Source organism: Pagrus pagrus (genome assembly GCF_965226575.1).
Source record: "Pagrus pagrus genome assembly, chromosome: 22".
In the NCBI taxonomy this organism is placed as follows: domain Eukaryota; kingdom Metazoa; phylum Chordata; class Actinopteri; order Spariformes; family Sparidae; genus Pagrus; species Pagrus pagrus.
Genome location: NC_140204.1, coordinates 23,122,275 through 23,150,214, shown reverse-complemented (window position 1 = coordinate 23,150,214; position 27,940 = coordinate 23,122,275). Strand labels below are relative to the sequence as shown.

The following is a 27,940-nucleotide window of genomic DNA, read 5'->3' as shown; positions in this document are numbered from 1 at the left end:
AGGCCCAATGGCTGACAGGAATATGAGATCACCGACAAAACTTTGTCGTAAACAAGAAACGTTTTGTTCATGCTAATTTCATTGACAGGTCTTACCAAAAATACTTGCATGCATCCAAAGTTTTGGTTGATGCAATAAGAAAGGACAACCTTTAAAATCAGAATGAACACAAGAATAACACATGCAAGTCAGTCAGAAATCCTTAAATTAATTTAATCAGTAATATTTACATAACAGGAGCCATCCAACAAACTGTGGAGAAGATATAACATGATTAAAAGAAATATATTTGAAATGTATTCTGATTTCACCTTCCCTTGTTGATGCCCAAAAAATCCTTAAACACATTTTATGTGTATTTATCAAAAAGCAGGCTATATGACACAAAACCCCTCAAACTACAATCCCCTACATAAATGAAAAAGTCAAACTGAAATGAACATTGACAGAGTAATTCTCAGCTTCATCACCACAGAGCCAACATCTAAAAGCTAAAGATCCATCAGAGAACTGAGAGGAAGATGTGAACAGAATCCAGAGGCTTCTGTCTTTTCATCCCGGGTTAGCGCATACAAACCCAAAAAATGCCCTCAAAAATAAAACAACACAAATTTAACCAATGGAGCAGAAATCCACAATTTATACCAACATCTTCTGAACCAACATTACTCTCCTCTTTATAAAACTGTAAGATTTTACACTACATAAAATAATTGTATTTTACAACAATAGAACTTTAGGCAGTAAAATAGGTTTTGATTGAGGTAATTACATCATGGTGCTTGTACAAAGTAAAAAATAAAAAAAAAATAGATTTTCATCTGTTTTTCCCTAAAAACACAACCACCCAACTGATGCACACTTTTTTTTTCTTGCTGCCACTTCTGTCTCTGTTGTTTTACCCACCAACCTCCTCAATGAGATCAACCCTTCCATCAAGGCTGTCCAACACTTGTCAAGAGTCCACTTGGTAGAGCCTATGGTAATTCACCTCTGTTAACATAGGAATCAGGTTGCATTCTCTAGTTTGCCCACTCAGACCCACCCAGAAATAAGAATTAGAAATAAGTCATGTTTGAGATTTGACATACTTGCAGGTAGGCCAAGTCCTATTCTCTCTTTAAACTCCAAGACTTCATTTTGACTGTCTGCTGTGGTTACACTGACTAGCAGATATAAAGCTTCAGCAGCATCTGGCCAATCCTTGGAATTACATTATTTATGGAAGGTTTAGAAGAATTAGAGTTATACTCAAAAAGTCCATAATGCTGCAATGCTCGACCTTGTCAGAAATCATAGTATATAGCAGTTCTGAAAGTCGACCCTGGAAGGCAGAGTGACAAGCCGGCTGTCACAAAGAACCAGGAGATTCAAATTTGTTTTAATGTCATGTGTCCACAGGGGTATTTTTTGAAGCAAGGGTTTCCCAGCTTTGCATGTTTGACCAACATAAGCTTCACCCTTCGACAACCACGCAAACGCTTGTGGGCTATCTGCTCGAGGATTTCATTTGGAAACCTATATTACAAAAATAGTTCACTAAAATGTGTTTCTGAAAACATTTTAGGCGAGAAATAAGTGCTGCAGTTGCTGAATCAGTCTTCATTTTAACACACCCTTTGGTTTTGTAGTTTTTCAGGAGTTTCCAGAGTCACGCTGGATGCCATAAATATGCCTAGACCTCAACTTTATGCGAATGAGCGCTACTCCGTTTCTTGAAACGCAATGTAGCGCTACCAAAATGCATTGCATGGCTGCTTACATAGACAATGTGTGGGAAGAATAGAAACAACACATCCTGTGAACACGTATCATATGTATGGAGACAACAGGAAGAGCAGTCAATCTCAAACATGACCTTGGACAGCTAGAGTAAGTCTCTCTGAAGAGGTGAAGGTGATTCTCACAAGAATCAAGGCACAAATTCGGACATGACCTGACACACTTTGCTAAATGACTTATTGCACCTCACAGTTCACAATTGAAGCTGTCACAATGTACATAGAATGCATGATCTCAATGAATCGTTGCTTCCAACTTGCAGAAAACCCAATGAGTTGACCACACCGTGAGGGAATCTTTGTTGGAGATGGAGCTGGCTTTTCTGAGCCTTCCAGACTCAAATTTCTCTTCTACCAGGAAGGCTGCTTAATTAGGAACTCAGGGATGCTGTAGAGCAGAAAAATGAGAGGAGATATTTTGGAAATCAATGGTTCCAGATGTAAAGTCCTATTCTGTGTCCTGTGGACATCCTATAAAGAGTTTTGGTAAGAAACATCCAATCACAAGCTTATTCTTTGTTGCCTGCACTGATGATGGAAGCTTAAAATGAGGGGTTTTGCCTCTCAGACGTGCAGTTTAAAGTTCACCAAAGCAGGACAGTGTCCGATCTGAGTTCAACCCAGGTCAGTAGAAGGGCTGGCTGACATGCCAATCAAACAGACTGCTGATGCATCACTGTGTAGGTATATGGGGGTATATGTTGCAGAACAGTGATATTAGGTCATCACAATAAACTTGAGAACAATTTTCCTGTATCTATAAATTCACTAAGGTAAGGGAACTGCTCTCTCAACATCATCTCCTATAGGAAAGGCTGCATGGGTATTGCAGCGCAATATTCTTTTGTGTAGTAAGGAAGGTCAGGTAGATACAGCTATACATTGGGGAAAATCCATCTAGAACCGGCAGTTCCTCACAGGGTGCAGCTTTAAATGATTTGCCTAGAATCGCAAATTTTCTATATTGAAAATGCTTCTGTAATTGTAGAAAAATTCCAATGCTAAGAAGATTTTTGGTATCTATCAATCCACTGGCAATGGAAATGCTCCAGTTGGAAAGGCAAAATAACAAAATATTCATTTGTGAAGGTTTTTATAAAATGTTACAAATATAGTGCCAGGTGGGCATGATCCATAGTGGAGATCCAAGTGTATCTACCCACAATTAGTTTGAGCAAAAGAATCTGAGCATTGGAGCCAGAGCACAGCACTGTTGCAGTGTTAAAGCAGGCCAGGAGCTTTTTAATAGTTATCCGTTAGTTTTATACTGTTTTCATTGATGGACCACATAGCTGGCACTGCCTTGCACAGCATTTGACAATTTCTCTCTGACACATTATGATGTGCTGCCTGATGTGGTGCTAATATCGCACTCAAAGCTGAATTTACTCCAGCTATCAAGAGCCACTTATTCATTAAGTGGCCAAGGTTTGGGAAAAAGCGCCAGAGACTGAGAACTACCAGACATTACTCATTATGCCCCGTTTCCACTGCATGGTACGACTCCACTCAACTCACTTCAAAGGTACTTTTCTCGATTTCGTTTCCCACTGCAGAGTACCCACTTAATGTAGGCAGGACAATATACAGTATATCAGCCTGATAAATGACAGGCCAGATATTGGGAAATGTATATTATTGGCTATTTATTAGTATCTGTGAAATTATAGGTGATAATAGAGCCAATAATAGCATATACACACATTCCAATAGGTGGTGGTATGCACCTTTAAAGTTGATTTGCAATCTGCCATTAAACACAGAAGAAGAAAATGAAGAAGAAAACACAATTTCTACAAGGTAACAAGAGTTATGGAAAAATAATATGAAATCATCCATCTTTTCTCACTAGATCTTAGCTTTTCTTACCATCAAGTGTGCATAAACTACAGGCTAGAAAATGTCTTTTTAAAATACAAAAATTGTGATATGATAGGCTCTTATTGGTACTGGCCAGGGGAAACAGGTAATGAACGGTTATAGACACCTGAAAAAAAAAAAAAAAATCCATATTTCCATATACAGCAAGGAGACCAAATTTGTTCCAGAAGAAGCTGAAGGCAAAACAGTGATGAATGAAAACACAGTTTGCTTGGAACTTTTACCGAGGTGATGCCTAAAAAAAAGTACCACGTACTATGCACAACTTTTGGCAATGGAAAACCGAAATGGAACTCAAGTCTCAAGTGAGTTGAGCTGAGCTTTACCATACAGTGGAAATGAAGAATTACGCTGAAGGAACAAATGCGGTGGCAAGGACCCTCAACTTTAGAGTGATTGTAATAAACAGTCCTGTTAAGATGTTGAGAGACTGAATGATACAGTACATACATCTGTGAGAGATATCTTAGCAGCATGTTGGCCATTATTTTTCTGTTTGAGTTTGTGTCAACTGTTTTCAAACTAACCAAAATGGGAGCCTTTTTGTGTTAGCAGCGAGATCCTATCAGGCTATTCCTCAAAAAATTCCTCAAAGCGCTTCTTTCCCCACACACACACACACACACACACACACACACACACACACACACACACACACACACGCAGTTGTCCATGCGATGTCCTGAGTTTGACTTTGCGAACCTGCTCTGTAGACATCTGCTCCATGACAGCACCCAAAACCTAAGAGACAACTAATAAATTAAGCATGTGCCTTTTGGACAGGTTGGCTTTCATGTGTTCTTGGGGGAATTTCATGAAGTCTATTAAACAAAAAGTATAATGATATATGTAAATAGTAAAACACTCATGGTAAGTTAGAATTATTAAATATGAAGTTATAATTATGAGGTAGGTCACCATTTTCTCAATCTTGGCCACTTTTAAAATAAAAAAAAAGGTCATATTAGGTCATATTAGTGAATCAAAATCATAAGATACGCCAAAATCTTCTAGTTACTAAGCTAATCACATAACTAATAGTCATAAACTGAACCTGGTACAGCATAATTTTGACATATTATCAATGTTTCCATTCCAATGGCTTTTCATCTTTTTTTTGCAGAAAATATCTTCTGTTGCTTTACTATGTGAAAATGACTGTCAACAATTAATTTTCCATGTAAATTTCCCTTAATTATACAACTTTGTTAATATCATTCCTGCTAGATGACAGCATGTTTGTAAAAAAAGGGGATCAGGGCCACTGGAAACAAATCTTTTTTTCTGACTTTTCAGAATTCTGACTTTTCTTTTTACAGTTGCCCTAATTATCTTTCTTATCTTTGCACAGATTTCAGTGCCTACATCTGGGGACACAATTTGTATCACAAATCTTTAATGTGGTGTCCAACAGTGTGGAAATACTGTATGAGCCATAGGAAAACCAAACAAGCTGTTGTAAACAAGTCCACCTGCTTATCTAATCCAATTAGACAACTGGCAAATGTAAATAGAAAAAACAAAAAACACATTGACTAAAATGTTCCTTTCTGTTGTAAAAACGTTTTGAAGTGTGGGGAAAAAACAGTTGTACACAAAGCCAACACCTGTACAAAAGGCACATGGGACTTTCCAGTGATGGTGGATAGAATATCTAGAAACAGTCTGATTTAAGACAGACCTAAGTGTCACCTAGCAGAGTCCTGACATCAAACTGTGACAGTGTGTTGAAGTGGGAGTGAGAATGAAGTGGTTTATTTCTGCTCACTGTCCTTAAATCCATGTGCTGGTTACAAACATCTTGGCTTGGTATGGCTATCATGGACCTGGGTGATATCTCCATCTGGGGTCTGTCTTTAGTGAGAGCATGAAAGTCAAAGAAGTGATTCAGGATCAGAGGCCAGCACCACTTCATTTCCCTACACTATCTTGAGCACCTGAAATATTACAAACTGTATCAAAGCTGCATTCATAAAAACTATATTACTGATTCATTCTGACCAAACTCTGCTTCTTGGCTAGAACTGCATTTGCTCTCAGTGCTGGAAAATACTGCTTAGGTGAGCACAGCGGATAGCAGTGGCAAAAAAATATGTGACAGGGACAGCTCTAGCTTTCATCCTCAGCTAAATGAGCAACAAATCCCACATCAATCCATCCAAATCTGACACACTTGATATATACACTTGGCTGGAGATGTACAGTGAAATCCACTGTAGAAGCTCCCAGCCCCTAACCCTGCTGCATTAGCTCTGCAGCAGTTCTAAATCAATTCTCCAAAAGGACAGAGCAACACTCAGTAGCACTGCAGCAAGTAGGAAGTGAAAAATGAGAATTGTAGAACATCTTGCGTACACACAGGACAGCACAGTTGTGTAGAAGGACACAGGTCAAACCTGGGCTGTCAAAGACAGATCTAATATCATTTTACACCAAAATCAGCATGTATATGCAGGTTTTGAAACATGGGCACACCTGATCAGAATGGGATTGACTCCTTATCCATTACCAGGAGACAAGTTTGCCTTTTTGTTGTTTTTTTTCTCATGTGTTCAAATTTGACGTGATGAATTGCCAGAGACATGTAACATGACATACTACTTCAGTGCTGAGTGTTAGTGGATTTTGTTTCAATGAGTCCAACCTTAAAGGCAAACACTGGTATTCTTCTACCTGTGTCTAATAGCACTTATCCTTATCTTTTCCACAGAAACCTACCAACCCGGAACCTGGAGCGTCCTTGAACTTCAACTTATAAGTACCTGTGAAGGTGTGGTTCTAGGTTTGGTATTGGTTTTCACTGTCTTTATATATACCAGAATGTTTTGATTACACATTATTGATAGAATGATACTGTATAGAGACACTAGAACTAATGCCATTTATATGTGCTGCTTGGCAAGTATGTGTGATGGGTGCAGTTGAGTTGGGCTAGGGTAATAGTTCCCTGTGCATTCAGTCGTAGTTTAAGTGAGACAGCAGCTAGCATAGGCTCAGCTACGTCCCAGACATGTCTTTGTACTGGAAGCACGAGATCAACCGGTGTTCCTTAAATGGACAACAACACCGCATTTGACAAAATGACTGTAACTTCAGGCTGATGTACCACCTTCTTGTGGAGCTTTCAACTGCATATTGAGAGTAAACAGACCTTGAATTGAGATTATTTTGTCAAACCACTACTCCCAAGATAAAGAGTATTTGCACTAAACAACAGTTTAATCATTGGTACTGAGTTTATCATTGATTCTATAGTATATGTATGGTTCTGTAGTTATCTGATTAAATAATAACCAACAGCAGGTTATCCTTGTGGGTTTTCTGTTAAATCAGAGGAAAACAAACAGAGAAGACCAATAATTCTGGCTCTGCTCTGCTGCCTGTACACTTTTACACATCCACTGCTTGTCCTGTGTGTTCAAGCCCTTGGACTGAAAGCCACTGAATGTCTAAGGCTTCACTGAATGATGAGTGTCTGTGTAAAAAAGTTTTGTGACAAGGCTGTACTGTGACATATTGCATAAATCACCATCATCACCACTACGGTGTTAGAATTAACCATCAAATCTAAATCGTATTAGCATTCTCTGTTATCCACAGTTAGGACTGGACAACACTAATTAATTCCCTGCGTGAGAGACTGACAGAAAACAGAGTGAAGACAACGTAAGTGCAAGTCAACAGGTATATCTGAGTGTGCGTGTGTGTCACCAGCCCTCAGAGGGGAGTTTGTAGGTGTGTGTATTGCTGTGACGGTGTGGAGGGGGTGGAGGAGGTGTTGGGGGAGGGGCTGTTAGCCATGTGGGAGGAAGGGGAGGAGTCAGAGCGCTGGAGCTCCTCCAGCTTCTTCAAGTACTCGTCTCTCAGGGCCAACAGCTCCTTGTAGCGCTGCTCCACCGGACTCTGCTGCTGTAATACACAACACACACACAAAGACATTACTAACAAATACACAGGTCCAAGTACATCCAGTAACTAAATCAAACTAGTCTCTGTGTGTTAAAGCTCTCAGTAATTTTGTAGCTTCAGACTGAATCTCGGTGGTTTAGAGGGTTAGGGTTCTCAGATATAGATAGTATTTACATCAGGAGCCCAGACAGCATATGTGCATGGAAAACAAGCACTCCCCATAGTAATCCAGCCCAGGTCACAGTCCTACCTGTTGTCGAATGCGTGGGTTCCAACGGATGTAGTATGTTACCCACAGCTCTAGGTGGCGCATGCTGGCGACGGGGTAGAGGACCCTGCCGGACTCCGGGGTGTAGAAGGGATTTAAATAAATGTCCATCTTACTATTGACCAGAGACCACAGGGACACTGTTTTCGATCTCAACTCCTGCACAACAGAAAGAGTGTAATTGTGAGGCATTTAAAGCTTGAATGAACTGTAAAGTCAAAGCATGCTTGCATGCATATTGTAGGGAAACTCAGCAGGCAGTGTTTTAAGTCCAGTCTTACATGCTGGTCTCGTGCACTCTCACAGTTGTAGAGGAAAGTCCCGAAGCGACAGCTGTAGAGATGATCCATGATTGTCAGCAGGAGGCGCTCATTAAACTCAAAAGCTGTTGGAAACTAAAGAGAGGAGAGGAGAGGAGAGACAAGGAGAGGAGAGGAGAAGAGAGACGAGGAGAGGAGAGGAGAGGAGAGGAGAGGAGAGGAGAAAACCACAATTACAGTTCAGTGACAACTTCAGTGAGCATATCAGAAAAATCATGTCTAAAGCTGAAGCATACAATTCCATCTCATCTCAGTATATCTTCACCCAGCCCTTTTGCACGTCAAGCTGCTACACAGACATAAACCAAAATAGCAGCTGAAGATGCGCCTGCACAGTCCGTGCACCTGAGACCTACTGCTTCGCATCATTTTAATGCTTACACGATTAAAATAGGGCCACAGAGTCTTTTCAGAGTGCTTATTTGTGACAGTTTTTGATTATATTAAACCCAAACTGCTAGCTAGGTCCCACAATACATTAGGAAAAAAATCCTGGCCTAACCTTGGCCTAATCAGTTCTTATAGCTGACAAATGATGTAAATGCCTTTGAGGTTACCTTCCTGTATGATTGAGCTTGATGATTCAGATGTGTTACACTTACCTGTTTAGTCATCTGCCATACACAGTCGATGAACTGAACAAAGATTGGTGATCTGTCCTGGTCTGCATGGTTCTTGTCACCCTGACCTATCCTCTACACACACAAACACAAATTAAATTATTATCAGGAAGGCAAACTATTTTTATTAGTCACTTGAGCAATTTCTTGTATAAACATCTATTTCTGTAAAAATATCTGACAGCACTTAATATGAATTCATATCAAGTTGTAAAAATGTTACTTACTGAGGCAAACTTGTGGCCAAAGCTGATCCATTCCTTCTCAATTAGCACCTAAAAGAACACAAAAAGGATTCATTACATCAGGATAATGGCAGTGATGGAATGTAAGTACATTTACTCAAGTTCTGTCCTTAAAGGTGTTATTGATAACATTCGGCTACTAAATGTGGCATCCCATCTCCCCCTTCCATTACATTCACGTCTCAACCGTTGTTGTATGAATCATCTGCCCCCTCAAGTTTGTTGCACTACTGCATATTTCATTGTTAAGCGGAGTTAGACTCAAACAAAGTCATGTTAACGGATGAACCTCTTGTGGTAGAATAATTCATTTCATAACTATACATTAGCTTTATATTTATGTTACTTTTCTTCATGTCACACGATTCCCATATTCTGCAGCATTAAAGTGACGACCTCGCCATGATGTTTCAGCCCTCAAAACTCTTTCAGCTGACACCGAAGAGAATTAGCTGAACCAATGTGCACCCTGGTCTTGCTCCTCCTTTTGTTGCAGAGCACTTGGGATCCGTAACGGAGAGAAGCTGGGCGCTTACCGTACACTCACCCATTTTTACATATTTTTTCACAAACTAGCAATTACCAAGACTCTTGATCAGTGATGAACACATATATCATGTGAAACTGGAACCAACCATCAGAATTCTTACACAGACAGAAACAAAACAATATTTTTTTACCTGAATTTTTATTTTATATTATTAATCCACAATCAGAATAATTTCATACTGCATCAAAGCCAAAGTGGCACACTTTTAAAGTTTTCTTTTGCTTATACTTTTAATACTTAAGTACATTTAATATTAGATACTTTAAGTTTTACTTTTTGTCCACTCATTGCAAGAAGAAGCTTTTTCTAAATATAGTTAGTTTAAAAAAGTGACTATTGCTTTAGGAGTACAGTAAAAACACGAGTGAAATGAAAGCTTTTCATAGTACTCCTAACCGTTTTCTTTTGTATAGATGAGCAGCTTCCCGTTATAATCTCATTACAGCATTTACTGACCTGGAACCCTCTGAGAGTGCGAAAGTGACTGTCCAGCATCAGCATAGCCAGAGAGGTGAGCTGAGCAGTTCTGTCCCAGCCGTCACTGCAGTGAACCAACACTGAATTCCCACTGGACACCTTGTCTGCCACTTGGATGGCTCCGGATAACACCAGCTACACACACAAGGACACAATTTAGACTAGGTTTTGGACTTAGAAAATGACTGACGACCCTTAAAAGGCTCAATACATCCAAATAAAAATGAAAGCCTCTGCACAGATGCAATAATGATATTCATGTCTGCATGGACACTGAAATTCTTTTTCTCACCTTAACATGTTCGAGCCAGTGTGTAGACTCTAGGCTGGACAGCCAATGCGATTCCTCCACATTAGGGTAGACGATATCTTTGAGTTTCTTCAGTGATTCCCTCATGACATGGATATTCTGAATGTCCAGGAAGATGAGCTCTGCGTTCTGGTACTCATCACCCTCATAGCCTCCTCCTGTGGCCTTGGGATAGCAAAGACATTAAGATAAAAAATGAGGGAAAGCTCATTCCATGTCAATGAACCCAGAATTCAGTACTTTTCCCAGTTCATGTAGTGAAGACATTACAGAGAGGAGAGGGGAAAAGTAGTGGGAGAACAGGAGTCTCCAGTGAGTTCTGCTAAAATTACTAAGAATTAGGCAAGAATTCAAACACAGACACACAAACCCTTGGTGTGTGCTGTTGCTCACTAACATTAGCTGATGGCTAATGTACAGTAAAGGAATATGACTGTTTGAGCTGTATAAGAACTACTTTTTCTGGGACAGCAGACATGTTTTTAGAGTAAGTGGAATTAAGAGTAATACTATTCATCTCCATGTTTTCTTTGTTATGTCGGTTGGTCCAATACCAAACCAGATCAGTTTCTGTCAGCGCAAACTAATAAATTCACTACAACATCTTTAAAGAGAGACTTCCTATTTACAATGTCCAAAATAAACAAGGCGAGACTGACAAGATTTAAGAGTAATGTGTTTGTAGTCAAGTTTCTCCTTGTCTTTAGAGTGGCCATAAATTCCTCCATGTCAAACAATGGAATAAGAACACTGCTACAACCTGCACAGAAACAATTTGGCTAGACTGTCAACATTGAATGGTATCAATACTCATGATCATGGGGGAAATGTTGGGTCTCTGAAAATAAACTAATTATAGAGTATGGTCTAGACCTGCCCCAATTAGAAAGTGTCATGAGATAACTTTTGTTGTGAATTGGTGCTATACAAATAAAGATTAATTGCAGATTGATTGATTGACTGAATACTAAACCTCTGTAGGATGTAGTGAAGCATCTTAATTCATCCACCTGCTGTTTTGTTCCCCTGCCAACCAGCTTTTTAAAAATGTTTTTAGTTGCTTGGAAATGGATGTGCTGAAAACTGTCAATGACTCACTTGTACCAGGCATTTCTCCAAAATCACTGAAAACTGCAGTTGTTAAACCCTTCTCAAGAAAGACACCCTGGATCCTTAAGTATTCAACAATTACAGACCCATCTCTGATAATGATATTCATCTGAGTGGTAAAACATCAGTTTTGGTGCTGCTTGATCCAAGTGCAGTCTTTGATATTGTGGACTATATAATACTTCTCCAGTGACTAAAAAAGGGGATGGAATTATCCTCAGTCGGTTCAGATCATATCTCAAAAACAGAGGCTATGTTGCTGCCAACGACGGTCATAAATCTAAGTGGATCACCATGACATGTGAAGTACCCCAGGGTTCGATTCTCGGGCCGCTAATATTTCACCGGTACATGCTCCCTCTAGGTCAAATCATACAGGAGAATAACGCGGCTAATCATAGCTATGCAGATGACACTCAGATTTAATTAGCTCTTTCACTGAGTGACGATGGTCCCTTCAACTATCAATGCTTCTGCCAGGTAGGGACTGAATACAATTAAACTTCCTGTAATTAAAAAAATGTATGACAGAAACCATTATATTTGGCAGCAAGGGGGAAATAATGAAAGTCTATGCTCAGCTTGATTCGCGAGCTTAGTAAGAATCTTGGTATTTAATAGACTGGGTTCTCAGCATCAGCAGCCACATTAAGGCAGCAACTAAATCAGAATTTTATGGCAAAAATAAGATGTCTTATGTCCAGACAGGATTTAGAGAAAGTCAATCATGCCTTCATTTCCAGCAGGGTGGACTAAAGTAACGGTCTCCTGTCTGATCTTCTTCACAAAAGACCGCCAGCTAACTTCAGTTGGTAAAAGCAGTGCATGCAGATGTAGCAGCACATAGCTCCCCCAAATTTAGCTTCTTCTTTTAATGCTACGTTTTGTCTTTATTATTGGAACATGCATTTCTTTTTTTTTTTTACAACACTAAATGATTAACTGATTAACTATAAATACAATGGACAGATAAATTAAACAATGAAAATTATAATTATTTGTTGCCCAAACTATCAAACTTTTCAAAGAGAAGCCATCATGCCACATCTATAACATATCAGAACTACTTATTACAATGTCTTCTGCACTTCAGGTGACTGAAAGCTTTCTCAGAAGTTAACATTCAACATTCGGATCAATTTCTCCATCACTTACTGTTCCATTTTCCTCTCATTACTGTTGATTCCTATTTCAGAAAGCTGGTGAATGAAAAGTGTTGCAGATGAGATAGTAACCTGATGTATGCACCGACCCTTTAACCCCTGAGAGTACATCCTTCCCCTTCTGACCTTGTTGGCCACAGCATTGACGCTGGGCCGAGCATCATAGATGGTGAGCTTGATGGTGTCATTTGCCTCCCTGATCAGGTCCAGGTATCGCTCATCGTCCTTGTTTCTCTTACCAGACATACCAACCAGAGGCTGACTGCAGCGGACAATCACTGCCTGGTTCTCCCTGTGGATCCATGATAGAACCTAAGACACAAAGACAGTTAAAACCTTTACAGATACCAGTTTGTACTGTAGGAAATGGAATCGCTGTCAGGTAGCTTGTAATTGCAACAAAAACTTCCAGTTGACAGTCATAAAAAGTTGAACAAAAACAGAAAACTAAAGGAAGGCAGCTTACCGGTCTAACTCACCTAACACACACATATGTAATGATTACATAAAGATAGTAACTTCAGTTCTACGATGGTCCAGTAATGCCAAAAAATTATAGAATGTCACACAACTCGATTTAAAACACTGTACAATTACAACAACTGTTTCCAAGGCAGGCAAACCAAACTGCATCAAACAGATCCTTTCTCAGTTTCACTTTACTCCTCTGCACTGGCTATTTTCTTATACATTAATTTTAATATTTTATTACTTCTGTGATGTCTGCCATTGAATACATCCAACTTGAAGAATAATTCTGGTGTTAATTTATGTTTTTGATTAATAATTATTGGTATAAAATAATATCAAAAACATTATAAAATATATATGAAACAAAAATATAAGTTTTGCAGTATAATCTAATATAATTCACAAGAAAGGAGTAAGAAGGCCTATGCATAAAATTATATTTTTGGAATGATCCTACTAACAAGTTGACCTTGAGTCTGTTTTTTTGTCAGACTCAAAAATACTTTACTCGAGAATAACAGGGTTCAGTTTTGTATAGATCAGTTTGGCACATACCGGTATGCGTCCTCTGGACCTGAAAGCAGCCACTCTTCTGAGGTCCTCCTCTTTACTTTTAAAGGGTACAGCCAGCACAGTGGGGTAGGTGTCACACAGCTCATAGTTCTTATTGATGAATGTAATGCGCCACTTGTTATTAGGTAGGCCCTACAAAAGACAATGATCATCATCAGTTACTTACAGAAACATGGGAATGCTCTTTTTGCATTTTTCAAATTCTACTTTGAACTCATATTCAGTTTTACTAAATAATTTCAAACACTGAATGCTTTGACTCCTCAGTACATTTCTCACCTGTTTACACTTCACTGGGAAGGTTCACACCATCTCCCACCTACTTTATTCTTTAGTTCTATTCAACATGTCTACACTACAAAATTATCTTCATTTGCGATGCCCCTCCCAGGATAGGTTTTTAAAATAATGTACATATAACTCAACAATACATAAAAAATAGTACAAACAGGAACTCAGCAAAAAATATGCACAAGAAACTAAAGACAGAAAAATATCAGACACAAACTGTGATACTATACAATTAAACACGGTTAAACAAGAAGCATCAGATCATTCATGCTACATGATTGATCCCTCTTCAAAAACTGTTTCAGTTTGAATAGAAGATGCTCCCGGTCAGGATCCAGTTTTAGTTCAGCAGGTAACGAATTCCACATAAGGAATGAGGCAGAGAAACATGACTGCTCTTCACAGAGTTTTCTTGGATAACTTGTCAGCAAAACATTGTAAGCAGACATTTTTGTCTCTTTTCCATCATTGTATTATCAATGTCTGCTTCTAAATAAAAGGTTATACAAAATAGCCTAGCACCCATTCCATCACTGTACAAACTCAAATATTCTAATATCATAACACATACTCTGAGTTTTCAAAAATGTCTGTTTCGGAATATCTTCAACCTGGAAGGTCCTTTCTCAGCAACCTAAAAACGCTGTTTACGTGTGTACGAAAGACCAAAATGGATAGAAAAAAATATGTTTCAAGTGAAGATGCAGCAATACATGCATTTGTCCAGAACTGTCTTGGTCCGGTTCATGCAGTCATAGGCCAAATACATCTGAGACCATATATCAGTGGGCGAGGGTATAACCCTTCTGATCCTCACCGCAAACAAAATACAACAGGAGTGCAACTAATTGTCCCCCTTTAAGCAGCCTCAAGATATGAAAGCAGACAGGAGCAAAGATATTTCTAAGGCATTTTGCAAACATTATTTGTTGTTTTTTATCAGCCCTGCATTAAAATATGACCTATGTGAGAGTTTATGTGTACTGTTAACTGCTTAATGAACAACTATGCAAGGTGGAGCAGCTTTTAGTTTCTATTCTCTCCACCTGTGGAACAAGCTTCCTGAAGACCTGGGGTCAGCACATTTAAATCAGGGCTTAAAACATTACTGTTTACTGTGGCATCCAATAAATGAGACACAGCCTCTTTATAATCTGTAATTATTGATTTGCTTGCTTTTGCTTCTTTAAAGGGTAATTTAATTGATAGCAAAGTATGTAGTTGCTTATTGTTGCTTTATTTAACTGTCTTTTAAATGCAATTTTTAAAAAAGGTCTGTCTTAATTTTAATGTATCAAAACTTTCTCAAAAGGAACTATGTGGAACAAACTGTAAGTGCACTGCTGTAACTTGAAAATAAATGAAAAGAAACCTAGCCTTATGCGAATGGGATTTTTTTGTTACTTTGTTCCCATTGTACCCAACTCATACTACACAGTGACCCCAGTACCAAGGTACGTACCATGACTTCTGTGAACCGTTGCAGCCCTAGTTTTAAGAAATGTTAAGTTGTTTTTACATTGCTTAACATGCATCTGAAATCTTCGGTGGGAAATATAAGAGAGAGATTATTTACCTCTGAAATTATTTACAGTAGTAGCAGTGAGAATATTGATTCGTACTGTATTGGTATCAAAAAGAAATAGCAGCAATGTCATGGTAAAGTCCTAATGCTGCACTCTACTATTCATCCTTACCTGCCGTCTGAACTCCTCGATGGGTTTGTAGACGCTCCAACCGCTCTCCTCGTACTTCTCCTGGGTCACGTATGCAAACAGTGGCTGGGTGGAAAGGAGAGAAGTATTTTCATTTACAGACTATACTTCAACTGCAGAGGTTCTTTCTCCTGAAAGTACAGCTCAGATACAATGGGTGTGTGTGTCAGTATGAGTGCTCCAGGACCGCTGCTGGGGGAGAACAGTGATGTAACTAACCACAAGTCACCCACCTACAATGCTGTACTGAGTTTCCTCCCCAGACAGCTTAACAACCATTCACACCTGGGCTCACCTAGCCCTAGCAACCTACATGAAGGCCGGTCGAGTCAATGACCCACAAGTGGCCCTAACGACTCTGAAACTCAGAGCTCACATGTGTCCTTAACTACTCTGTAAGGACACTCCCACAAAGAGATTAAAAGTCTGCAACTCTCCTCCAGTTAGTTAGAACTGAAGAAGCCTCTTGGATGAGAGGTGACACATCTTCAAGAAACTGAAACAAGTCCAGTTGCCTACGATACAGCACTTAGAATTACCATGACCTAGATGACTGAGAACCTTCATCAACATAACCACAAGTCATTTTTGGTCCAATCGGGGAAGAAGCTGCTGGTTGAAAAAGTATGCACTTCATTATAATTTCCCATTTCAGAGTATTCATGCAATAATCCCTCAATGTTCCTTAAAATAGAAACACAAGAGTCACGTAAATAAGGAAAAAATTCAATCCATCAGATTTATTTATTTCACATTTTTGGTGTGGTGGATTGTGCAGAATACTTAGCCTGTGACTACAAGTTTTACTTCTGCTCAGGAGATTATCTTTTACCCGTGTTCATTTGTTTGTTGGTTGGTTTGGATTGTTGGCAGGGTTGCACAAAAACTACTGAACCTATTTCCATGAAATTTGGCTGGAGGATGGGTTTCGAACCAGAAGAGCACAATTCATTTTTGGTGTGGATTCTGATAAAGAGACAGATCCAGAAATGTTCTTCTTACTTTCTTTAACATTGGAGGTGGACATTTTCAGGGTATAATACATGGATCTTGATAAAAAAAATCTAGCCTACTTAGGTGAGTTTAAATGGTGGTTTATAATTTAGAGTGACACAGGGCTATCCAGTTTTATATTACAATAGGCTTGACTGAATTAAAGGGGACTGTTGGGCCTTGGCGGAGGTATGCACTCTACTGAGGGACATTCTAGTTTTAATCATTTGTTATCATTACATATTTTATTATGTCTGAAAACACAAGACATTTGAAGATGTCAAATGTCTTGTGTTTGACCAATAGTGAAAAACCCAAAAATATTCCATTTAACAAAAGCAGCAATTCATCATATTATACAAACTGGAAGTTGAGAAATGACTAACAATTATGTTATTAATAAAAATATTGTTGTTAATATTGTGTGTTTTGTTGACCGACTTATTTATTAAATAACCAGTTGTTCAAGCACAAATAAACATGTAAACATTCCGCAGGTTCAGGTTCAGGTTCAGGTTCAGGTCCAGGTTCAGATCCTGAATCTACTGAATGCTTTATCAGGCTTTTTACACATACAAATTATTAAGCTTCTGGTTACTGTAAGTAGAGCATGCAACAACATTTTAAGATTTGTGATTGCTTTCTGAAATGCTCCTTTGGGAGTCTAGGTTGGTCTCTGTCGTTACATTTTTTACCACAGGCCTGTGGCTTTGAATTTAAATCAAATAACCAGATATTTACTTAAACAGTCATTCATCTGTTATAATGATTATTTAGCCAGGGTCCTTCAAACCCCTTTAGTAGAGGGAACAACTGAAGTAACTCTACTACTCCAGAATTCTATGTGTAACACATGTGAGACATTGTCTCCACTGGCTATTAGCAGACAAATGAAAGAAGCCCTGGTAAGGCTTGCTCTGACACAAATTTTAGCTTGCACAAGTATTAGCCAAGCAGATGCAGTTGTAGTGTGGGTGGGTAGCTGTGTGTCACAGCATATGAGGGGGCTACATCTCTGCATTTCAGCATTTGCATGAATACCGGGCATTGAAACAAATTGAGGATGACTCTAAGCAGAAAGATGTCCTTTCTTAGCCAGTGCTGGTGGATTTAAATTGTTACACTGCTACAAATACACTCAGGGTTCATTTTGTGATGTCATTAATAAAGTGATCTCTGTATGTACATATAGTCCACTGTCTGAGAAAATGGGGCTACATCTGTATCATATTTTAAATGAATTCACTCACTGGCTAAGCAACAGTTTAGGGCTCCTTTAAAAACAAAAAAAACCATCAGTCAGTCAGGAGATGGCAGGAGAAGTTAGAAGCTGTCTTACCTGACCATGTGAGAGGGGGAAGGCATGTCTGAAGAGGAGCTCAAAGATATCTCTTCTGCTGTGACCCTCCTGCTTCAAGGCAAACCTCAAGTTCCTCATGTCCTGAAGGACAAAGAAGATCAACAACTTTAGTAAAACACACACACGCATGCACACACACACACACGCATGCACACACACACACACACACGCATGCACACACACACACGCATGCACACACACACACACGCATGCACACACACACACACGCATGCACACACACACGCACGCACGCACGCACACACACACACACACACACACACACACACACACACACACACACACACACACACACACACACACACACACACACACACACACACACACACACACACACACACACACACCTTGCAGGTGATATCCAGGCCATAGGAGTTTTCTCCTCTGCTTGACGCCCCACCCATCTTCTCCACCCGACAAATTGCACCCAGAGGAACGTCCAGCATTACTGCCACATCCTACAGGAAACAGAGCCAGCATGTTGTTACATTTACTTACAGAGAATGACACACATTCAAAGCATTCTCTACTCTTTGAGTATTCATAAAAAAGGTTTTCTTTGCACTGCATTCCTAACTTATAAGTCTTTGGATGTTACAATTCTAATTTCATTACAATGCAGTTGGCTTATGCTGAATGGCAATCAGAACAACTATCAACGACTGAAGAGATTTACTTTCAAGGAACTAAACTAATAAAGAAAAGAAAATCTAAAATCTGATTGCTAATGCAAATGTACACAAGATGTTTCTGTAAAATGAATAATATCCGACTGGGGCTTGAATCTGTAATAACATACCAATATAGTGCGCCATGTTTTAACAGCACAAAAAATTCACCTAAAGACGTGTTACACAAATGTTGCTAGATTCATTATTTAACCTCATTCCTGGTAGACACACAGACACACAGAAACACAGAAACACAGACACACAGACACACAGAAACACAGAAACACAGACACACAGACACACAGAAACACAGACACACAGACACACAGACACACAGACACACAGACACACACTTGAGCTCCCGGCTGGCCCCACATGAGTGTAATGACTTACAGCATCTGAGCTCTTAAAGTAGAGTCTGTAGTTGGTTATCAACACTTTGCCTTTCACAGCTCCACTGAATGGACAGATGTAGATGATGTCTTTATCTGAAAACAGATGAATAAAAAACATTGTTTATTGATTTGACTTGCTAACTTGTCTCATGTCTGTTCCTACACAGACCTTATAGGCTCAGAGTAGGTTCCCTTTTTCATATTAGTATTCTGATTCAGACATCATTTTGTTACTGATAAGCAGGGGGTACTGTAAGGGAAGAGATCACCATAAATGCAGAGAATAGGAAGCAGAAAAGGAGAAGAGAGCCGTGCAACAAAGGTAGGCTAAAAATACCACCTACTCTGAGTGTTTAACAAGAGTCTAATAAGGACAGACGGACTCAACAGTAACTGAAATCTTAATCATCTCTCAGAATCAGAGAATATTGACTGACTTTATTTTTTCATAAATAAACCTAACCAATGACAACATATCTGTCAACAGAGATGGGTCACACTGTACACATTTTGCTGCCCAATGTCTTAAATGTAGCCGTGTTTAATCATGTCTCACATGACAATTCTGGTACAACTAGACCGAAAGCAGGAAGAAACAGCTAGCCTGACACCTCTAAGCTCACTGATTAACATGTGGTTTATTGTTTGTGCAATCTGTGCATGAACAAAAATGTAAAAATCATTTTGGTTTTACAGGGAATTAGATGCTGGAATTATTTCCACTTATTATTGGCAAACAAATGTGCTGGCAAGATAAGACTGCAGAGGTCACTGCAGAGATGATGGAAAGAGGTGCTGAGCAGATGGATTAACTTGTGCTTGTCAAGACATAGTTACGCTACCTAATTGCCTGTTGGCTGTGTTTTTAAGCTGGCTTTTTCAAGTATGTTCAACGGGACAGGCATGCTTCAATTCAGATGTCTACACCGCCAGGAAAATGATTGGCAGTTGATGCATATTACTGTGACATAGAGCACATTTTTACACTTAAAGTTCTACTGTCTGCTGTGTTAGTGCATAACCACTGTAATTGTGTGCTGTGGCTGGTGTAGACGATGTGTAAGCGATAGCAATGGTGGCCAAAACTATAGAAAATAAGAAGTTGTAATGAATATGGATTACACTATGAATAAAAATCATACAAGAACATTGACTAGATGAAAACACACACCTTTTTTATTTTAATCTATCTGATCAAGCACTTGATGCCAAATTTAGTACTTGTAAACCTATGCTAGGTAGACAGTATGAGCATCTGCAACCCTCTGTCGGTCACAGTTTTCATTCACTCATCACCTCTCTACGACTCTCCTCTAGTGGAGAATACAAGCACTTGGGTTGGACAGAAAACAACTGGTGTATGTCTGAGTTTAAATAGTGGGAATAGAAGGAACTATGTGGGGCTCATAGCAAAGACATCTAAGAACTTCAGTGGGTCTTTTCTATGGGCACTTTTGGCCACACTGGGTCAAACTGTGCTGTGCTGATTTGCATTTTCATAACCAGTTTAATCGTGCCAAGTTGTGCTGCGCCTCGCCTGAGATGACACCACTCTGATCTCCAGGGTGGGGCCAAGGAGTGGCTGACACCTATGGTGACACCTCTCCTCCATCTCAAACAAGCATATTGTGATACTCAACTCATGTCTGTGCAGGAAACCTGAGAGTAATATGCTTTTTAAAAGTCTCTGTGTGTTCAGCTCTCAGTAATTTTGTCTGTGGATTAAAATTTTGTTTCTCTCCTGTGTCCCTGTTTGTACTTTCAGATATCGGTTTAAGTGTGGTGTTTCAGTATTGTTATCAGCTGTTTCAGGACTCGTGTGAAGTTACTGCTGAAAACCCAACATTTCCTGATTTTGCTGCTTCATAATAAACTTGCAATGTTCTGGAAGATTGTGTTTAACACTGAGTTAGCAGAGCGTTGTTAGCAGCTATACTTTGATAATACTGTTGGGAGAAAGAGTATGCTGCTCCTTTGACCACTAGTCAAGATCAAGTGCATCATCAGTCCTTCAAGCAAACAGTCCTGTTGTAATAGAAATGCAAATCCCTGCAGCGCTGGGCTGACGTGCCGAGTCGAACCGAGTCAAGTCAAGTCAGCGTATTTCTATGAAAAAGCCCACATGATCCTCTACACCGAGCCACAAGTGTTTGTTCTCAGACTGGTTCAGATCTCAGATCCTGATATACAGGAAAACCTTTCTCAAAGCTACACAAGAACTTGACAGAGATGTGCCTTAGTAAAACTAATGATTACAGGACTACCAATGGAGGAGCAAGACCATCTGTTTCAACAGTGAAGAAATCATTAAAATGTGAAGGATTGAGCTCCATAAACTCACCAATAATTCTTTCTTCCCCTGGCAGCAGAGTCACATCAGCTAACAACTCCATCTTCAGAGACTCTCTGGAGGTCTAAAGATACACATACAAAACACAGCAAGGCTTAAAAACAAAATAACAACACTGGTATTCATTTAAACGATTTGTGGGGCTGTGTAAAATAGGGACAATTTTATGCATTATTTTGTGCTTTTTATTTTCAGTAGTAGAAGTTGCTTGTTACCAAAAGGGAGCAAACAAAGGGAAAAGGGGGAAGAACAAACAGGTTTTGCCTTTAACCCGTTGAATTGTGGTGGACACAGTGAGATGAGACACCATAGACAAGATACTTTTCCTTTTGAAGAGGCTAAACTGTGACCAGGAGGATTCAAGGAGCTTAGCAGATAAATTTGACACTGCTGCGCTTCATCCTTATTTGGAATTTAAATTTCACTATAGGTCAGAGCATTGCTATTGGTATTGTTTTTGTTATTCGTTCAATTCAGTGAAACACTGGGCTTTCAAAAAATATGTATAAATTCAATTTAAATAACAAAGAGCAGACAGTTTATATTGTACGTCTGGAATGAGAGTTTGCAGTCTTACTTAATATGAATGACTTGAGAAAACCACCTTGTTACAAACACCTCACAACTATACCCATTTAGCTACTTCATTAAAACTGGGGAAACCCTTCGACTACTCTACATGATACTGATTTAAAATATAAAAACTGTTTAGCAAGAAAAAAAAATTAGCTAGTGATGATGAATGGGTCACACAAGGGGGAAATAAATTGGAAAGGCAAACTCGTCCACTAGTAATGTGAACAGAGTTACCTGGCGATTATTAGCAGGTTTACCCGCGCTTAAAAAAAACCCTGTGAATACACACTACCTTTGGTGTAAAAGTGGTCGTATAAAGTGTAATAATCATTGTCTTTTTACAATGTGATGATAAACAGTGTCACAGTCTGTACATACATATAATTTAAGACATCGTGGATTTAACATACTTAAATTAAAAATGATAGGAAGAATCTCCAGGAAAATGTTGAAGTAGATGAAGATAAATTGCCAGTCACTTTTAGAACTACTTTCAGCCACTATTTTTTCTCGTCCTGACCCTTCTAACCATACAGTAGGTGTGGCTAGTGCAGACACTATGATTTGATTTCTCACTGGCTTCTACAATGTATGAACTTCCAGTGCAACCTGCATCTCATAAGATTTAAATATTTCAACATCAACAGACACAAATAAATCCACTTACACTGGAGATGTGAGTGTCCAAGGCGTTGGAGTTGAAGACTGAGACTGGTGAGGCCATTGCTCAGGGAGTGGGCTTCCACAGGCTGAGAAAGAGAGAAACAGACTGTTAGCTGTGTCACGCAAAAGTCTCCAAGCAGCAGGGTCCAATTCTCAAGCTCCGCTCTTATTTTTCTGTCAGTTTAATGCCAGACTATAAGTACATCTTCATCAGAAGAAATTATTACATATACCAGAATGATAATGAAGGTTCTCAGTCATCCAGGTCATGGTAATTCTAAGTGCTGTATCGTAGGCGACTGGACTTGTTTCAGTTTCTTGAAGACGTTTCACCTCTCATCCATAGGTTTCTACAGATCATGTACCAGAATGTTTTCAAAGCAGACCCAAACCTTTTTTTCAAAGAAAACCTCAGCTTTTGGAACCCACATTGACACACTGTACAAATATAAGTATGTAGAAAAAAACTTCGTGTCGGGGTTCCATACAACCTGTCGGGGTTTATTTCTCCATAACAACCTCCGAACTATACATTATCCCGCTTATTACACGGCTTACGAGTGAAATAAATAATAAATAATCACCCACAACGATTCAGCAGCGACAAGGATTGCTCGGTAAAGTTTTCACTTTCACTTTCAAGGCCGGCCTGAGAGAGCAGCATTCAATAGAGCCGTGTAATAAGTAAGGGATAATGTATAGTTCGGAGGTTGTTATGGATTATACAATGTCCAGTGGAGCTCAAGTGAGGTAAACAAACAAGGAGACAAAATGGAGAGAGGTCTTCAGGAATTACTTTCCATTGGGCAATTTTTAATTATTCTTGCATGTCAGCTAGCATTGCTGCCCGGAGACGACAAAGAAATGCAATGATTATAACGCATGCAGCAGACAACAAAACAGCTGAATCATGTGAGTTAAAGGTTTGCTATGTCAGAGTTTATTCGGCAAATCTGTTTCCAAACATTTTGCACATTAACTCTGCTATGCAAAAGACAAAAACCACCTCAAGCGAGCATACAAACTTTTTTTTTTCCTCAAATTTTGCCGTTTCCATAATATTCCTAATGCACTATTTTTCAAAATGTGAATAAAAATGCTTTATGGAAACACGGCGAATATCACCAAGTTAAACTCTTAAGCACCACTCACCCCACTTAGTGCATTAGTTTGTATCATCAATAATTAACTAAATAGACCTCTTCCAATATTGAATTACCACATTCAACAGTACACGCAATCGTTAGGTAAGAGTAAGGTGAGTATTAGGTGTTTAGGGCACTAGGGACAGTAACGGCACATGTCCACATTACACTGGAGTTCAGTTGTCACTGAGCTATAATTCAGTGTAACTGGAGACCATTTTTTGATGGGATCACACAAGCCATGACACCTGTCAACATGTTGATGTTCGAACCCGTGAGTATTCAGTAGTCATTACCAGCAGTAACAGCATGGCTGGGGTTTTGTTTTCACCGTGTGAGTCTGTGTGTGTGTGTCATCATGTGCCGCAAGAACCACCACAGACACAGGTGTTTACACGTCTTTCTGTCTGTGGACAGATTTTGTCATGGTGATAGCATCACAACCATGAAAGAAACAGTCACAAAACTTCACATATTTTGTACTATTTGGTCAGCAGATCAGTTCAAGGACTTGGAAGGAATAGTACAAAACAGTAACAGCCATAATCAGACGAAAAGGTCTTCAGGCTGGAATCCTGCATTTCCCATAATGCAAGTTAATGGTATTTTCATCCCTGCCTGGTAAACACACACATCTTTTCACTGATTTATCAGCCAGTGACTGGAATCGGACGGTTTTCAGCATGGTCATCCACTGAAGTTCACACATTCAATTCAAGCTCAAAAGTGAGCTCACTTCTGGTCTGCTTTGAGATAGCGCTTAAAGCCACACTTGTGACAATAAAACTGTCGGAAAAACAAGTGCTTTCTCAGAGGAAGGAAAGAAAGACAGAGGGAGAGAAACTGAAAAAATGCACTTGTGGGTGAGCCAGAATGAGGGCGGGAGTTATATGGAAAGAGAGAAAGTGTGAAAGAAGTGAAACTGTAACTTTATTTTGAAATCATGTATGATGTAATTTAGATTTTACTAAACTTTCGCAGTCAATAGAAATAGAAATTACAACAGAAAACCAAAAACTCATCAGTAATAACAGGGAACGATTAATATCAGATTATTAAACTAGAGGCTGTTTGGTGGTTAGGAACAGTATGATGTTTTTGACTGACAGACATAGGGTGGACATTGGGTTTTGATGCACAGTAGAAATTATCTGGAGAGACCGAACTGAGTACGCGTTAAAATGCCCCGTCATCCTTGTTTGCTCTGGCCATCTTCAGCAACAGAAATGCACAAACTTCCATGATCAAGAAAGCTCAATAACAGGCGAGGCAGGACTCATAACATACATGACCCTCAGGATGCAGCAGGACGCCATTGAAGAAAGGCATGAACAGGGACTTTTTATTTCTCCTGGCATTCATATGGATACTGCTTGACATGCACCACTCACCCAAAGACCATACCAACCAAGTACACCCCCTCATGGCAACGACACTCCCCAATGACAGTGACACGCCAGCAGGACAACGCACCCTGCAACGCCACAAAAATCGCACAGGAATGACCCAAGTTACATGACAAAGAGCTTAAGGCATCAACCAAATTCCCCAGATCCCAATCAGATTGAGCATCCATGGGAGGTGCCGGATCCATGGAGGGATCTAAGTGGATCTCTGGGGGTGTCCTGTGGTGTCTGGTACCAGGGTGTTGACAACAGCACTCTTTTGGGTGCAAGGTGGGGTCTCCCTGATAGCATCATCATGGAAATGTGAACATTACTTTCAGTTTATTTTAGAATTTATTTCATGTTTCTCTCTGGGAATGAGTGCAGGATTAATGCTGACTGTCACCCATCTCTCTCCAGAGATGGCATTTTTGCTAAATATTTTAGCATTTATGTTGTTGCATCTTTGAGCGGCTCCTCTCAAGCTAAACCCAGACAGTGAGCAGTATTTTAGTGAGCAGGTGAGTGTATCCAATTTCTGAATTAACAGCTGCTCTGCAGTGGAGAGCTCAGGTAGCTGCAATAATGAGAGTAAGGGGCTAGATTTAGTCAGGAAGGTGACTGGTACTTCAGTAAACAGCCGCTTTTCAAATTGCCTCACAAAAGAAAAGAACAATACCTGCAACCATGGTAACTACACATCAAAGATGGTGACAGATGTAGCCTCAGAGTAGTGCTCTCTAAAATTAACAATTTAGGGCTGCCACTAACGACTAGTCGACTAGTCGTTATAGTAGTCGATGACTAGTCGACTATCAAAGTAGTCAGATTATGAATTGCACAAAAAACAATGGCTCTTATTTAGTTGGGGAAAATGAGATGTCTCACTCTGAGCTATTTCAATTGGCTATGGTGAAACACTGTTTAGCGTGGCATTGCATGCCGTGGGATACACACACGATGACGTCACTAACGAGTAGTTGACTATTTGTCGACTAGTCGACTAGTCGTTGCACCCCTATATTTCATTAAAGGTTTAATGAACTATCATCTTAATTGTCTTCATTTTTAGTAAGTAACACTTCAAGCTGAAAGCTAATGATTGTTATATAAGAGCAGCTGCATGCTGGTGCGATAAACTGTATGTTATACATTCAATTTACGTATGATCCGATTAGTCGACTAATCGAAAAAATAGTCGGTGATTAGTCGACTATCAAAATAATCGTTTGTGGCAGCCCTAATACATATTATCAATACATATCGATTCGGAATATTTTAAACTATTTCAATACACATTTTCTGCAATTCTTTTTAAATATCAATGTTTGTGTTTCTAAAAAGTGGGATATTTAATGCTTACTAGAGTCATTGTGTTCCCTGCTACTAACCAAGTAAAGGAAAGTCATACTTCACTGTCATGTTATAGCCTTGTTATATTTGTTTTAAATTTTCTATGTGCTCAATTTTTCTGCGTGGTATCGAACATGGTATTGAATATCAATATTTTTCAAGATAATGTATCAAAGTTAGAAATATAGTAGTATGACAACACTACTTCAGAATGACATAAAAATAAAAAATACATCACAAAAATGACAATAAAATATTAGTTAGAAAAATAACTTAGGGTTTCTAACACTCATTAAAACTGTCAGGAGCCAAAAATTGACACGGTTCTGTAGTGCAACAGTAGCTATAATAGATCAGTACTGATACACATGTGGGAAACTACAATGGTCAATAATATTGGCCGTGCTGATGTATTGATCTGGCTCCAGTATAGGGAAGCTGGTGCAGTAAGCCAAGCCGGCAGTACAGTCTGCACAGGCTCACAGTGGCAGTGCTGGGTTCACAGGCATATTTGCTCTATAACTGCAATGAAACAGGCGCACACGGCTGTTAATCTCATACTAGTTTTGTTTGATCAACTTTAGCATTGGAGATGCTGCTGACTCGGTGACCTGTAACTACACAACAGTATCAGGGAGATTAGTGATGATACACAAACATTACACACATTACAACAAAGCAGAAACCGTCTCACTCCGATAACACGGACTACATGTTCAAATACTTGATTTTATAAGGAAGCACAAAGACATCAAAATGACCACTGCGGGTAAATTAAAGTTGAATAGACTTGTTTTCAGTGGAAGCAGTTCAGAGGTACCGTTTGGTTCAGGGTGGTACGGTTAGCTAGCGTTTTCCACAGACCAACAAAACCTGACAGCTAAGGAGCAGTTGGCGGTGTGAACACTCAGCTCCAGTGTATGAATAACGTTACACAGCCAAGGGGTTGCTTTCGAGAATGCAGTCGGCATCAGACTCGGGTAATGTTCATGGCAAAAGTTGAGCGTACAGAGCAGTGCCAAGAGGTGTCGAGAGGCACAAAGCTCCCCTTAAAAACCCCGAAACTGAACTTTTCCAACTTGGCCATTCCAATAGGCTCCAGCTGTGGAGTTGCACCAGGAAATAGCGGAGGCCTAGACGGTACGACAGCTTGTTCCACCCGACATTCAGGCTATTTCTGACCCACAGTACATAGAAACCTGAGGCAAACACCTCCGAAGGACACCTGATATGGACTCAGGTAGCCTAGTTGTGGCCAAATGTCTTAACTTACCCGCAAAACGCGATTCTCCCGTGGCTGAATGTCGATCTGTTTCCCTCAAGCCACAGCAGGAACTTACTCTACGT

At 39.5% G+C, this 27,940-nt stretch overlaps 1 protein-coding gene across 1 annotated transcript; it reads right to left on the bottom strand.

Annotated features, from left to right (window-relative positions):
- Positions 1-188: 188 nt before the first annotated feature.
- mtm1 (myotubularin 1) lies at positions 189-27,940 on the bottom strand. Its single transcript, XM_084344953.1, has 16 exons — positions 27,867-27,940; positions 22,715-22,796; positions 21,463-21,535; positions 19,120-19,214; positions 18,403-18,513; positions 18,017-18,118; positions 15,667-15,750; positions 13,661-13,810; positions 12,761-12,946; positions 10,344-10,526; positions 10,031-10,186; positions 9,007-9,054; positions 8,762-8,854; positions 8,121-8,234; positions 7,822-7,998; positions 189-7,571 (listed from the first exon to the last, which is right to left on the bottom strand). Exons 2-16 carry the CDS (start codon positions 22,769-22,771, stop codon positions 7,380-7,382), a joined length of 1,821 nt encoding a protein of 606 aa, XP_084201079.1. The 5' UTR covers positions 22,772-22,796; positions 27,867-27,940; the 3' UTR covers positions 189-7,379.